Source organism: Cydia splendana, chromosome 26 (assembly GCF_910591565.1).
Source record: "Cydia splendana chromosome 26, ilCydSple1.2, whole genome shotgun sequence".
NCBI classification, from domain to species: domain Eukaryota; kingdom Metazoa; phylum Arthropoda; class Insecta; order Lepidoptera; family Tortricidae; genus Cydia; species Cydia splendana.
The window spans coordinates 5,038,161-5,051,885 of NC_085985.1; the positions used below are offsets into that span (position 1 = coordinate 5,038,161).

Sequence of the window (13,725 nt, forward strand, 5' to 3'; positions counted from 1 at the left end):
ATTCTTCGCACAGCTGATCCTCCTTCGACAAAATGACGGTGTTCGGAGAGCTGACATCTTCCAACTCCCAAAACCTCTTAATAGAGTCGTCAATCGATAACCTGCCCACGACCAGTTGACAATTGTTACCACGGAACCGAGGACGACAAATGTCCGTAGCACAGTCGCCTGCGTCACCCATCAAAATCCACCCGAAAATGGTGTTGAGGGCAGTCGCCTGGCCAGGGGCCCCATGGGTTAACCCAGGGCGCAACGAAGAAGCGAGAATGTTAACGTTCAGGAGCAAGTCAACAGGTCCTGGAATGTGCGTTGCTGAATTTTCGACTTTAAGCGTTGGTCGTTAAATAGAATTTAGCTTGCGGACGGATTTAAGCCCTTTTTTAACGCGCGTTGAAAAAGCGCTCGTTAGTATGAGGCCTAAGGCCCCATTCGCACGACAGCTTAAAAAGCGTTGCGTTAAAACCCGACGTTGGCGCTTTTTTACCGTTTCCAATATTTGTGTTCATATGAACGCTTAAAAATCACTTGTGAGTCGTACTGCCACGTACGCATCTCAGCAAAGTCATACTTTATTTGCTATTACGACGTATTATTTGAATATAGCTTGAATATTTCAGGAATTTGTGAGCAAAAGTTGACATTTATAAGGTGAAACTAATAATAATCTTGACGATTGACACCAAAAATTGACACTTGACAGCCAACTGACAGCAGCGCCGGCGCTTTTTTAACGCTTGTGAGAACAGATACACGGAGTTCCGTATGCTCTATTCAATTTGACGCCAACGCTCAACGCCGAAAATCGAACAGTGCTCGATAAAAAAGCGCCGCGCTTAAAAACCGCCTTCGTGTGAATACATACATGGTTATCCATTTGCGTCATTCAAACGCTTTTTTAACGCGCGTTGAAAAAGCTGCCGTGCGAACGGGGCCTAAAGCTCGGTTTTCCTAGGATAGCGGTGCCGTCATATAGCGGCTGTCTCCATACAAAATAATACGGCCGCTATCCTAGGAAACCAGAGCATAAGGGTCCCTTTGAAGTGTAATACGTTTTTTACGATATGTATACGTATCCGTGGAGTGTTCTAGTCATATTATACTATATGCATATAGTAGGAGTTAGTAACCTTAGCAATTCAAAAACCCGTTAGGGATTGAAGGAATTTGTCAATTGTAATGTTTATACTAAAATATTATAGGCAAGAAGTTAAAAGCGTTGCAGCTTTCATACTTAAAATGGAGATTGTATTTTGTTGTCTTAAAATCTTTTACAGATTTTTTTACCAGCCTATAATTGTGGAAAATATCTTGTTTACAAAATATTTTTTATTGTATCAGATATAAGCTTGGAGTAATAATTTAAAGGGGGAGGCCTATGTTCAGCAGTGGACGTCTTATGGCTGAGATGATGATGATGATGATGAATAATTTAAATACCTTTTTATATTCATATGAATACTTTAAAAACTTGTTCCTGTTGGTTAATTTTGATTGTTATTTTACACAAATTTAATTTTAACAAATTAAAATTAGTTAATTTTTATTTTTATTTTACACTAATTTTATTTTAAGGTAAATGCATTCATATAGAAAGCAACGAGTAACTGAGTCTATAATATAATAAGTTAAGTACATATCGTCATGTATAATTGTTTATTAGATATTGAAAATAAAACCACATGTTAAAATAAAAATTCAAAATGTATTTCTCCATCCCTTACCTCCTAGACTGCTACACTATGAACGCGTATATACACATATCCATAAATTACCAAAACAATGCTTTACTATATGCAATTTCTCGCAAATAGACAAAATAGGGGTCCCTTTGTTTGACATAAAGTTTTAAGTCATAATGTATTGTTTGTCATATTATCATTAGTCCTAAAACTGAAACCGTTAACTTTTCAGGATTTTCGTAAGGTTATCATATAGATAAGTTAGGTTAGATTTGTTTTATGGCAATCCTGAAAAGTTACGCGTTTCTGAACCAAACAAATTATGACATTTATGACTAACAAAAAGGCGGACAAACAAAATACATTATGACTTAAAACTTTTTGGGAAACAATAGAGACCCAGCCAAAATATAACGTTACAATTTTATTTTTATAAAAGCCCATAGGCTCATAAGCCAAAGCCAATTAAGTGAAGTCCCCAATACGCATTGGGCTAGCGTGGGGACTATAGCCCAAGCCCTCTCGCGCATGAGAGGTCTGTGCCCAGCAGTGGGACGTATATAGGCTGAATTATTATATTATTATTAAATACAAAGCCCAAATCAGATGGTGCTGCAATCATAAAGGCCCGAGCACACCGGCTGCGTGTGCGTAGACATGCACGTGCGCGTGCGCTAAAATGTTGGAACCGTGCACGCACTCGTCACGCAAGCGATGTGCCGCCTCTCATATGGATCTGTATATTACAACGCGCACGTGGACGTCTACGCGCCATCCAGTGTGCACAGGCCTTTAAAGTTGCCACTTTCAGATTTTTGGAGTTAAAAACAACTAGCCCAATTATTTTTTTATGTAATCAAGAACTGGAAGCAAAAATACTTCAATATTTTGTTTGATTGATATAATTTTTATCACTGAAGCTGTTTTTTGTGAATTTAACTAATAAAAGGAATAGATAAACCATTACAAACTTTTGATAGCAATTGGCAAATATTAACCCCAATTGTTAATACATAATATAATGTTTGATCAAGTCGTGACAGTCGAAGCTGAGGATTACATATATTTCTTTCTTACGCTTAGCTTAAGTAAAGAAATGTATGTAAATTCGCAACTAATTTCTAGTAGCACTACGCGGGATAATCCTATTTTTAAACTGAGAAAAATTAATGCGATTAATTGCACATAGTAAATAACTTTAAAAATATAGCGTTACGAAGAAAAACCGATCTTACAATTTCAAATACAACAATGAAATCAATGATGCAACATCATTGTTAATATTATGCAAGATATTCCTTCCATACTATGGAAATTTTGATCACTACAATATTTTTTTGACTCCTTATTTCATATATATTTTTTTTGTGGATAGTACTTTGATACTATCGATTTTTCTCTTCAACAAAGTTCGAGACATGTTCGTTTTACAAATGCATTGTAAATGTTCAAATTGTTGAATGCTTGCTCCCACGATCTGCTTAGAGCGAACTTGATATTTAAAGGCCAGACCACACCGGTTGCGTGTGCGTAGACGTGCACGTGCGCTAAAATGGTGGAGCCGTGCTCGTAAGCGGTGTGCCATCTCTCACAAGGCTCTGTAGATTACAACGATTACGTGCACGTTTACGCACATGCATCCAGTGTGCACAGGACTTAGACCACCCGTGATATTACCATCATCAAATAATTAATGTGAATTGTGAAAAATATATATATAAAAAATGTGTGAGCAGAATTTGAGTAACGATTACAATTTTAACATTTCATGTTACAGTTGATAAATCATTCAGTTAAAAACAAACAGAATAAAATGTTATATTGCGTTTTGAAAAATAAAATTCACACATTTAATTATGTTTTTGGACTCGCTAAAAAAAAGAACACATCAAATAGACTTGAAAAAGTAATTTTTAATATTAACTGTAACGAAATACGGTAACACCGAAGTGGTATTCATAATAGGCTAGATTACTATTAGATAAATTATATTGTATTACAGCAATCATTAAATCATTACGGAGAAACAAGGTCTAACATATTTTAGCACTTTCAATGATTTTAAATCAGCACAAACTCAATAAAGAGGCTCATTAGTTTCATTACAGATGTATAATTATTTTCCATCGAGTTTTCACGGAAACGTACGAACTTGTCTTGCTATTTCGGTCGGTCGGTACAAAAAGTACTGACCTTGACTGAAGTAGCATGACAAATACGAACGTTTCCGAGAAAATACGATGGAAAACAATTATGCAATACATCTTTACAATATTACTTCAGTATGGAGAAGTCAGTCTACAAGCTCTTTCGTCGCTTCTCTCTTGCGTTTGTACACATACTGCACATACAAAAAGTCGGTAGAGCAGGAGTGAAGCTCTTCATTTCTGACTGTGTCTGAGCTACGTACGTAAATGAGTACGTGTAAGTACGACATTGAAGAGTCTTTTCAAAAGGGCTTATTTCTCTATGAATAATTATAATTATTAATAATTGTATTTAGTACCTTAAGAGTAGTTAAGTGTAGTATATTTCTGTTATAAATGTTTTAGTGAGAGCTGTTAAGTAAATAAGTGAATGTCCTTAGTGTGTCTCTGTAAACTTATCTCCTGCTCACTTATTTCTGTTTGCTTTCCAAATAAATAAAATGAAATAAAAATAAACACCATACAAAAACAAGCCCTTTTGAAAAGACTCCTCATATGTATATAAGTTCTTGCCATGACGCACATAGGGGTGGGTATTTGACCCAAAAAGCTGGCCAAAATTATTTTTTTCATTTTTAACGTTTTTAATACTTAAATATGCCTAATTTACTAAACTAATTTATTTTGGACTGATTTTACATCTTGGTCGCTCGATTAGGATCATAAAATTAATTTTGAATATGTAAATTCTATTCAGTAAATTAGGCATATTTAAGTATAAAAAACGTTAATAATGAAAAAAATAATTTTGGCCAGCTTTTTGGGTCAAATACCCCTATGTGTGACGGTCTTTCCAGCAATACATTTTATATGCCGGTGTTTCCCATATTGACCTTAGAGTCCTTAGACTTATTTTGTTAGTAAAAATAGCCTATTGGCGTTTAGTTCCATGAACAAATATTGTAATTAGTTGGTACTGGTACGAGTAATTCGTTTTATCCCGATTAAATTGTGTACCTGATTTTCTCGATTCAATATATACAACTAATAACAATATACACAACCTTATATAGTGGAAAATCCAGATTTGGAAACACTACAAAATGAGTACAGATGTAGTGCATAATTGTTTTCCATCGCATTTTCTCGGAAACGTTCGTATTTGTCATGCTACTTCAGTCAAACTCAGTACTTTTTGTACAGAGACTGACTGAAATAGCAAGACACGTTCGTAAGTTTCCGTGAAAATACGATGGAAAATAATTATGCACTACATCTGTAAAGCGCTAGGTAATCAAGGCTTTACCTTTTTAATAACAGTTTCACTATGTTATGCCCGAATAAGTATATTCAGTTAAAATCAGAACTAATATTACGCCATCTGTACGGCTACCATGAGTAGGCATTTGACATTTGCGCTAGAGACAGCATGAACTCGATCGCAGTCCATCTCGCTGGCACTGATGTACAGTCACCTGCAATAATATATTACACAACAAAGGCCGCAAAATTATATGACACGATCTTAAGAGCAGCCATAGGAGCGTGTCACATATTTTTGCGGCCTTCGAAGAGTAACATATTATTGAAGGTGACTGTACAGATGTAATTATTTTCCTTCGTATTTTCACGGCAACGTACGAACGTGTCTTGCTATTTCAGTCAGTCTCGGTACAAAAAGTACTGAGGTTGACTGAAGTATCATGACAAATACGAACGTTTCCGAGAAAATACGATGGAAAACAATTATGCGCTACATCTGTATTGGTGCTAAACGTCACATGTCAACTCATGGTAACCGTAGTTAACAAACCGTTTTCAGGGTAATTTTTTTATCAGGCGAAGCACATACAGCGCGATATGCCGCGACAGAGAAACATGAAATACTCTCCGCCGCCGCGTTTTCAGTACGAAGTTTGTTTATTTTATTAAAAAACTGTGTTTTACCACCAGTTTGGCACTGACATAAACGCTATCGAGAATGTAACTTTATATGCATCTCGCTTGTACTCGCATATTTTTTTTATTATTTAACAGGACTAATTAGTGCGAGCGAGATATGTAGAAAGTAAATTACGTAAACGTTAGTGTATACGTCAGTTTTGACACTGTCAGTGACTCATGGTACGGGTACCGGTTTATTTAAAACCTTGCACAAATCTGTCACCTCGCTCAACGCAGCAGATTGCGCTGTCGGTGTGTTATCGCCTAATGGCATTAGGGCTGATTTAGACGGCGCGCGAGCTCGCATGCGATTTTAGTTACATTGCGGACTGTTGGTTAGGGGCTGTCCATAAATTACGTCATCGATTTTTGACGATTTTGGACCCCCCCCCCCCCCTATAATCATCCAAAAATCATGCTTCATATGACCCCATTTCCTCCTACTTCATGCTACCGTCATCCGATGTCCAGACCCCCCCCCCCCCTAATTTGAAATGACGTAATTTATGAATAGCCCCTTACGTCCAATTCAACCGACCGATCACAACCCGCAATGTAATGAAACTCGCATGCGAGTTCTCGCATCGTCTAATGAGACCTTTCATAAAAGCGTTACTGGGCTGAATTAGCTATGAATCGTTTGTCCTTATCTGTCATTTTGACTTGTGTATTTCAAAGAAACGAGATAAAACATAATTTAACTAAATCAGGCCCGTAAAGTTTTATGAATAAGGGAGTTACACTTGAGCATGATTATTTTGTTAACATAGGGTAAAAGCCGAATTTCAAAGTCGTTAGAACAGTCAAATGATTATATGTGGCGTTCCATGCCTAAAGGGTCCTTAACTGCATAAGGACCCTTCTCTGTGGAAAGCCACATATCTATCCCGCACTAGACCAGCGTGGGTACTACGACGTACTCTATATCTTTTGTCCAACAGTTGGAAGAATGAAGACAAAAATTCGCGTAGTTTTTTTTTGGCAAAAAGGCATCACAGTTGTCAATAATGATGATTTTTAATTGCATATTGACAACCTAAAAAACTGGTACCTTTTGTTTGAAAGGACACATTAGTCCATTTCTAATCTAAGTAGTTTCAACTAAACAATATTCAAAAATATTTTCATTTATAGTCTGTATCTTTTGGGTATTTAAAAAAGAGTAAACAAAATCTACCCTCAAATGGCTTCTTAAGCCAGTTGAGGGTAGGTGAGAACATTACATGATCAAATAATGTAGGCACAGAATAAATAATAGTACTAGGTACAGAAGACTCACTCTAACAAAACGCGTCTGTTACGATCAGGACAGATATGACCGCTAGGTGGCGACAGCGCCACGCGCGGCTATGGCTAGCCACCAAAATTGGTGTGGAACGGATGTACTTGTAGCTACCTGTTGCAAAGCGACGAAATCGCGGAGTGAGCCACGCCTTATGTAGGTTAAAGTCAGGTCGTTCAGTGACAGATCCAGGCGGTTTTGTATTTGGATGGTTAATCAATAAATGTTATAACTACCCGAAAATGTACAAATTATTTGTTTACTTTTATTTAAGTACACTAAGTACAGCTTGGCAAAAAAGAGTAGAAATTAAAAAGTGGCAACACTGTAGTGCCGTCCCGTTTTCTTATATAAATTGGTTTGAAAGGGACGACGCTACAGTGCTGCCACTTTTTAATTTCTACTCTTTTTCGCCAAGCTGTACCTAAAGATACAGAGTATATGTACATACTAGAGGTCACACTAGGTACTTGGTACCGGGTAGAAATACTTGGTATTTACACTGCGCCTGTGATGCCCTCGCCGCCGACTATTTGATACGTTATTAGGTATTCTGGATAAGCCTGGAACAAGTGAAAACATCATTTTAATAAGATAGTTTCATGAGCAGAACTCAAACTGTTTTTCGGAACTTATGTACGAATACGAAATATCATTTGCTATTTACCAGTTGCTTTTCGGTGAAGGAAAACATCGTGAGGAAACCATAATCCCAATAAGGCCTAGTTTCCCCTCTGGGTTGGAAGGTCAGATGGCAGTCGCTTTCGTAAAAACTAGTGCCTATGTCAATTCTTGGGATTAGTTGTCAAGCGGATCGCAGGCTCCCGTGAGCCGTGGCAAAATGCACAGGATAACGCGAGGAAGAAGGAGTTTTATGAGCAGAACTCAAAGGGTACACACACAATGGAGACTAACCTAAACATAGCTTTTGGTGTCTTTTTCGCTATGTAAACACAGTACATATAATTTTTTGCTATATATAGTTCGTGTTTTTAGCATTAGAAAAAAGGCAAACAATCTTGACGTGTATTTTTATTGAAAAACAGTTATAAGTCACGGCAAATATGTAACAATTATGATTTTATGAATCATATACGATTATTTACATTCTTTTGCTTTTTTAATTAATAGTTACTGTTTTTAAAAAAGCGTTTTTCAGTTAAAAAACGCGTCAAAATTTAAAAAAAAAAAACGAACTATATCAAAGTACAGGGTTGGGCAGATTAATTTTATGGCTATTTTAGACTAGGACTGAGTGTCCTAGTTTAAAATACCCATAAAATTAAGACAAAACTTCAAATCTGACTGTTAACTTGTTTTTATTTTAAGCATACTCTATATTTACAAAATTAAATAAAAAAAGAACGTATAGTTACCTGTTCCCCCCGGTACACCACGTGCTCGGGGTAGCAGAGGCCGCCCTGCGTGGGCCGGCCCGACACGGCGTGGTGGCCGGGCGGCATCTTCAGTGCCGCTGACAGCTGGAACGTATAGTTACCTGTTCCCCCCGGTACACCACGTGCTCGGGGTAGCACAGGCCGCCCTGCGTGGGGCGGCCCGACACGGCGTGGTGGCCGGGCGGGATCTTCAGCGCGGCCGACAGCTGCAACGTATAGTTACCTGTTCCCCCCGGTACACCACGTGCTCGGGGTAGCAGAGGCCGCCCTGCGTGGGCCGGCCCGACACGGCGTGGTGGCCGGGCGGCATCTTCAGTGCCGCTGACAGCTGGAACGTATAGTTACCTGTTCCCCCCGGTACACCACGTGCTCGGGGTAGCACAGGCCGCCCTGCGTGGGGCGGCCCGACACGGCGTGGTGGCCGGGCGGGATTTTCAGCGCGGCCGACAGCTGGAACGTATAGTTACCTGTTCCCCCCGGTACACCACGTGCTCGGGGTAGCAGAGGCCGCCCTGCGTGGGGCGGTCCGACACGGCGTGGTGGCCGGGCGGCATCTTCAGCGCGGCCGACAGCTGGAACATATAGTTACCTGTTCCCCCCGGTACACCACGTGCTCGGGGTAGCACAGGCCGCCCTGCGTGGGGCGGCCCGACACGGCGTGGTGGCCGGGCGGGATCTTCAGCGCGGCCGACAGCTGGAACGTATAGTTACCTGTTCCCCCCGGTACACCACGTGCTCGGGGTAGCAGAGGCCGCCCTGCGTGGGCCGGCCCGACACGGCGTGGTGGCCGGGCGGCATCTTCAGTGCCGCTGACAGCTGGAACGTATAGTTACCTGTTCCCCCCGGTACACCACGTGCTCGGGGTAGCACAGGCCGCCCTGCGTGGGGCGGCCCGACACGGCGTGGTGGCCGGGCGGGATCTTCAGCGCGGCCGACAGCTGGAACGTATAGTTACCTGTTCCCCCCGGTACACCACGTGCTCGGGGTAGCAGAGGCCGCCCTGCGTGGGGCGGTCCGACACGGCGTGGTGGCCGGGCGGCATCTTCAGCGCGGCCGACAGCTGGAACATATAGTTACCTGTTCCCCCCGGTACACCACGTGCTCGGGGTAGCACAGGCCGCCCTGCGTGGGGCGGCCCGACACGGCGTGGTGGCCGGGCGGGATCTTCAGCGCGGCCGACAGCTGGAACGTATAGTTACCTGTTCCCCCCGGTACACCACGTGCTCGGGGTAGCAGAGGCCGCCCTGCGTGGGCCGGCCCGACACGGCGTGGTGGCCGGGCGGCATCTTCAGTGCCGCTGACAGCTGGAACGTATAGTTACCTGTTCCCCCCGGTACACCACGTGCTCGGGGTAGCACAGGCCGCCCTGCGTGGGGCGGCCCGACACGGCGTGGTGGCCGGGCGGCGCGTGCGCCATCTTCAGCGCGGCCGACAACTGGAAGGCCCGCCCGAGCGTCACGCGGCACAGGAGGAGTTGTCTGCAAATATGGAAAGTGTTATGATGACAGAGAATAAATTAAAAGTGGAAAAAGTCACTGTCAGTCAGTCAGTCGCGAGTTCGAACTTAGCCCGAGACAGTTCTCGGGCTAAGTTCGAACTCGCGACTCGGGATCACTAGTCCATGCTCTGCCACAGAATAAATAACAGTACTAGGTAGGTACAGAAGGTTAACTCTCTAACAAAACGCGCCTATAAATAAATAAATAAATATTAGGGGACATCTTACACAGATCAACCCAGCTCCAAACTAAGCAAAGCTTGTACTATGGCTGCTAGGCGACGATATATATATATACTTATATAGATCAATACATACTTATATACATAGAAAACACCCATGACTCAGGAACAAATATTAGTGTTCATCACACAAATGAATGTCCTTACCGGGATTCGAACCCAGAACCCTCGGCTTCACAAGCAGTGTCACTACCCACTAGTCTAGACCGGTCGTCAAATCGACCTATTACGACTTACGATCGATCGGTCTATTACGACAGATATGACCGCTAGGTGGCGCAAGTGCGAGCAGGCGTCCGTTCCGTAGCGGTGCGCGGCAACTACTACTGCTGCTAGACACCAAAATTGGTGTGGGCCGCATGTACCTGTAGCGACGCGACGGATCGCGGAGTGGCCTCATAATATAGTAGGAGTGGCCAAATAATATACCTATATATATTTTTTTTTTATTGTCTCTCAATAGTTTTGGCTGTCTGTTCAGATCGAAGCGGACCGGAGTATGAGGAAGGAAGTATGAAGACTTGAGTGTTCAAGCTTACAGTTATTTATTTATTTATTTATTTATTGATCAAATAAGTAACACAGCATTACAGTATAAAACCAAGGCACTGTGAAACTACAAAGTAAAAGAAGAACAAAGAAAAACAATACACATAAAAATGAAATTAATTAAATATTAGATTTGGGCGACGACGTAACGGCGTGGCTCCGTAGCGTCGTCTGACTCGGCGTAGGATTCGGCAGGTTGCCCCGGAACCACCGAAACACCACACCCTTCGGCCAGTAGTCCGCGCTTGCGATGGTGTCCTGCAGAGGCCGCGGCACGCGCACCACAAATGAACTGAAGTGCACATAGTGACGCGACTGTAGCTGGTGCACCCTCAGCGTGTAGCCAGTCTTCCGGCGGACGTACTCCACCACCTCGCCGGCCACGGCGGAGTAATGTAGGCGTGACACGTAAAGCGCCTTACTCGGTGTCGCAATTCGTAGGCCAGAATTAACCAGAGTTATGAGTATGTTAGGATTTTTGTGTGAGATGTATATAAGACGATGGATGCCTAGTAGAGGAATGTACTTATGTGTTCACGCCTGGCTCTGTAAACTGAGCTACCGAGACCTCACTCGAGGACAACGAATATTTCTACCATATGCGCCTTAGGGAGGCACCCTAGCGATATCTACCGTAAGTATACTCTTCTATTACATTTCTTAAACAGCTACCGGCGAGTTCCAAGTTATATTGGAAATTCACCATAACGATGCGCTACCCCATACAAAATTATAATTAAGAGCCCATCAACGTGCACACTAGCGGCACTGCTAAATAATAGTGATTATTTAAATTTAACGAATGATATTTAAAAAGGGGGCCGCCACGTACTGTATTCTGTATTTAAGTACCTTATGAATACATCAAACTACTTTTTAGGGTTCCGTACACAAAGGGTAAAACGGGACCCTATTACTAAGACTCCGCTGTCCGTCCGTCCGTCTGTCACCAGGCTGTATCTCACGAACCGTGATAGCTAGACAGTTGAAATTTTCACAGATGATGTATTTATGTTGCCACTATAACAACAAATACTAAACAGTACGGAACCCTCGGTGGGCGAGTCCGACTCGCACTTGTCCGGTTTTTTATGTTGCTGGATTCGTCGATCTATGCGTCCAAAGTTAAAACGGCCGTTTTTGTTTTGAGTTCCTAGATCGACGAATGATCAACGTTTGGGTTATTTAGACTCAGAATCACGAGTACTATTGAATGAGACAAAGAAAAAAAGTGTCCCTAGTTTTTCATACAAATTTTGCGTGTCAGTTTTGTAACGGTCCACACAAAATGTATGTGAAAATGCGTTACAAAACTGATTTTTATTTCTTTTTAAATCGATAGTCCTCGTGATTCTGAGTAGAAATAACCCAGAAATTCATGATTTTCAAAAAAAAGTAAATGGTACACTTTTAAGAAATAACCCAGAAATTGATGGATTTTCGAAACAAAATTAATGGTACACTTTTAAGTGAAAATGCCCAGGTACAAATACTAGGTATTAATACCTGTGACACAGGTAACAGCTGCGGTCCTTGTGCGCGGGGCAGCCGGAGCCGCCGCCGAAACCGTACACGTACTGGTTACTTTTGGAAGAATGCTCCGCGAAGTATATGCCCGCGCCGAACATGCCACCTGCAAATAAATTATAACAGATAAAAATGTAACAACCACGGCAGACTACCTACATCTTAAGTAACAATTTCTGATGTGATCAAAAAGTGAATTTGTTAGTATAAATCGTATTATTCGAAGTTAGAATAAAGTAAAGTGCTATATTATAAAGTTGTTTTTGTGTTTATCCCTGTGGAGGTTTCATCTTCAGAAGTCCAGAAGAATGTATTTAGATTTAGGATCGGAAAGTCTGTAAAACAACTTGTAACTTGTAAAACAAATGGCTGAAGAAACATGTAGGATAACGACCGAGCGCGTTGGACGATCTGAGCCTCTACCATCAGTTTTAACATTGACATAACGCTCACGTCTACGTAATTTACTTTCTGTACATCTCGCTTGCACTATTGCTCGCATATGCGAGTACGAGCGAGATGCATAGAAAGTAAGTTACGTAAACGTGAGCGTTATGTCAATGTCAAAACTGGTGGTAGCCGTACTGCCATCTTGTAGCCTAAAACGGAAACTTAAACTTGACATTGACACTTCACATTAAAGCAAGCGCTGCCCCTGTGCAAGACTGCACAACCTTTTTATAATTTTATCTTATTTACATATTTTGTTTATGGTTTTTACTACTATTTTTGTCTATTTACTACTGTCAGATTACATTTTGTTTTTCTCCGAAAACCAGTGCCTTTAATTACAGTCGTTTATAAAAGCCCCCTTCACGCATGCTACCTTACCCGTTGTAGGTTCTGCCATCTTGTGGCGTAAATTAGAAACTTAAGCTTGACATTTACATTTTGCGCCAATGAACAGCGGGTTCGTGTGCCGCTGCTGCCCCCTACAATTCATGCACGACTGCGTTTCATAGACATTTATATGAAACTATTAATTTTCGTGTGGCCTCGCTTCGCAAGTGGAATATCACCAAACTTGGTATTCTCTTCCTATGTAAACGAATATGATCCGGCCAAAAAAGCATAAATTGATAATGGCGCCCACTTTTTTTTACCTCGTATCGTTATATTTCTGATAGAATATCAACATTCTGGCTCGGTGATCTAGTAAACTAGGGTTCTAACCTGACTGCACGCATTTTTTTACACCCACATCCATTACAGGTTGGCCCAAAATACGTTGACAACGTTTTTTCTAATTATTTTATTAAGTACTTACGTAACTAGTACAAAGTAGATTAAAAATTTAAACTACACTCTTTTTATGCAACAAAAATTAATTGTCTTCAAAATAGCCTCCTTTCGCTTTGATACACAAACGCAAACGTTTGTTAAAATTTTCAACGAAATGCCGCAGCTCCTCCAAGGATATTTTGTCCCATCCTTTGGTAAGTGTTGCTTTTAGAGCGTTT

The 13,725-nt window shown here is 41.4% G+C and overlaps 2 protein-coding genes across 3 annotated transcripts in view; one reads left to right on the top strand and one right to left on the bottom strand.

Moving 5' to 3' along the window:
- Positions 1–13,725, top strand: part of LOC134803249 (interleukin enhancer-binding factor 2 homolog) — a 143,552-nt gene that overhangs the window by 36,219 nt on the left and 93,608 nt on the right. The window lies entirely within an intron of this gene.
- The window catches only part of LOC134803420 (poly [ADP-ribose] polymerase tankyrase), a 34,128-nt gene continuing 27,915 nt past the window's right edge, over positions 7,513–13,725 (bottom strand). Inside the window, exons 22-24 of the mRNA XM_063776240.1 lie at positions 12,245–12,371; positions 9,771–9,927; positions 7,513–7,615 (exon numbers count right to left, since the gene is read on the bottom strand). Of these exons, the coding sequence (XP_063632310.1) occupies positions 7,550–7,615; positions 9,771–9,927; positions 12,245–12,371 (350 nt within the window). The 3' untranslated portion in view covers positions 7,513–7,549. The remainder of the gene's footprint in view (positions 7,616–9,770; positions 9,928–12,244; positions 12,372–13,725) is intronic.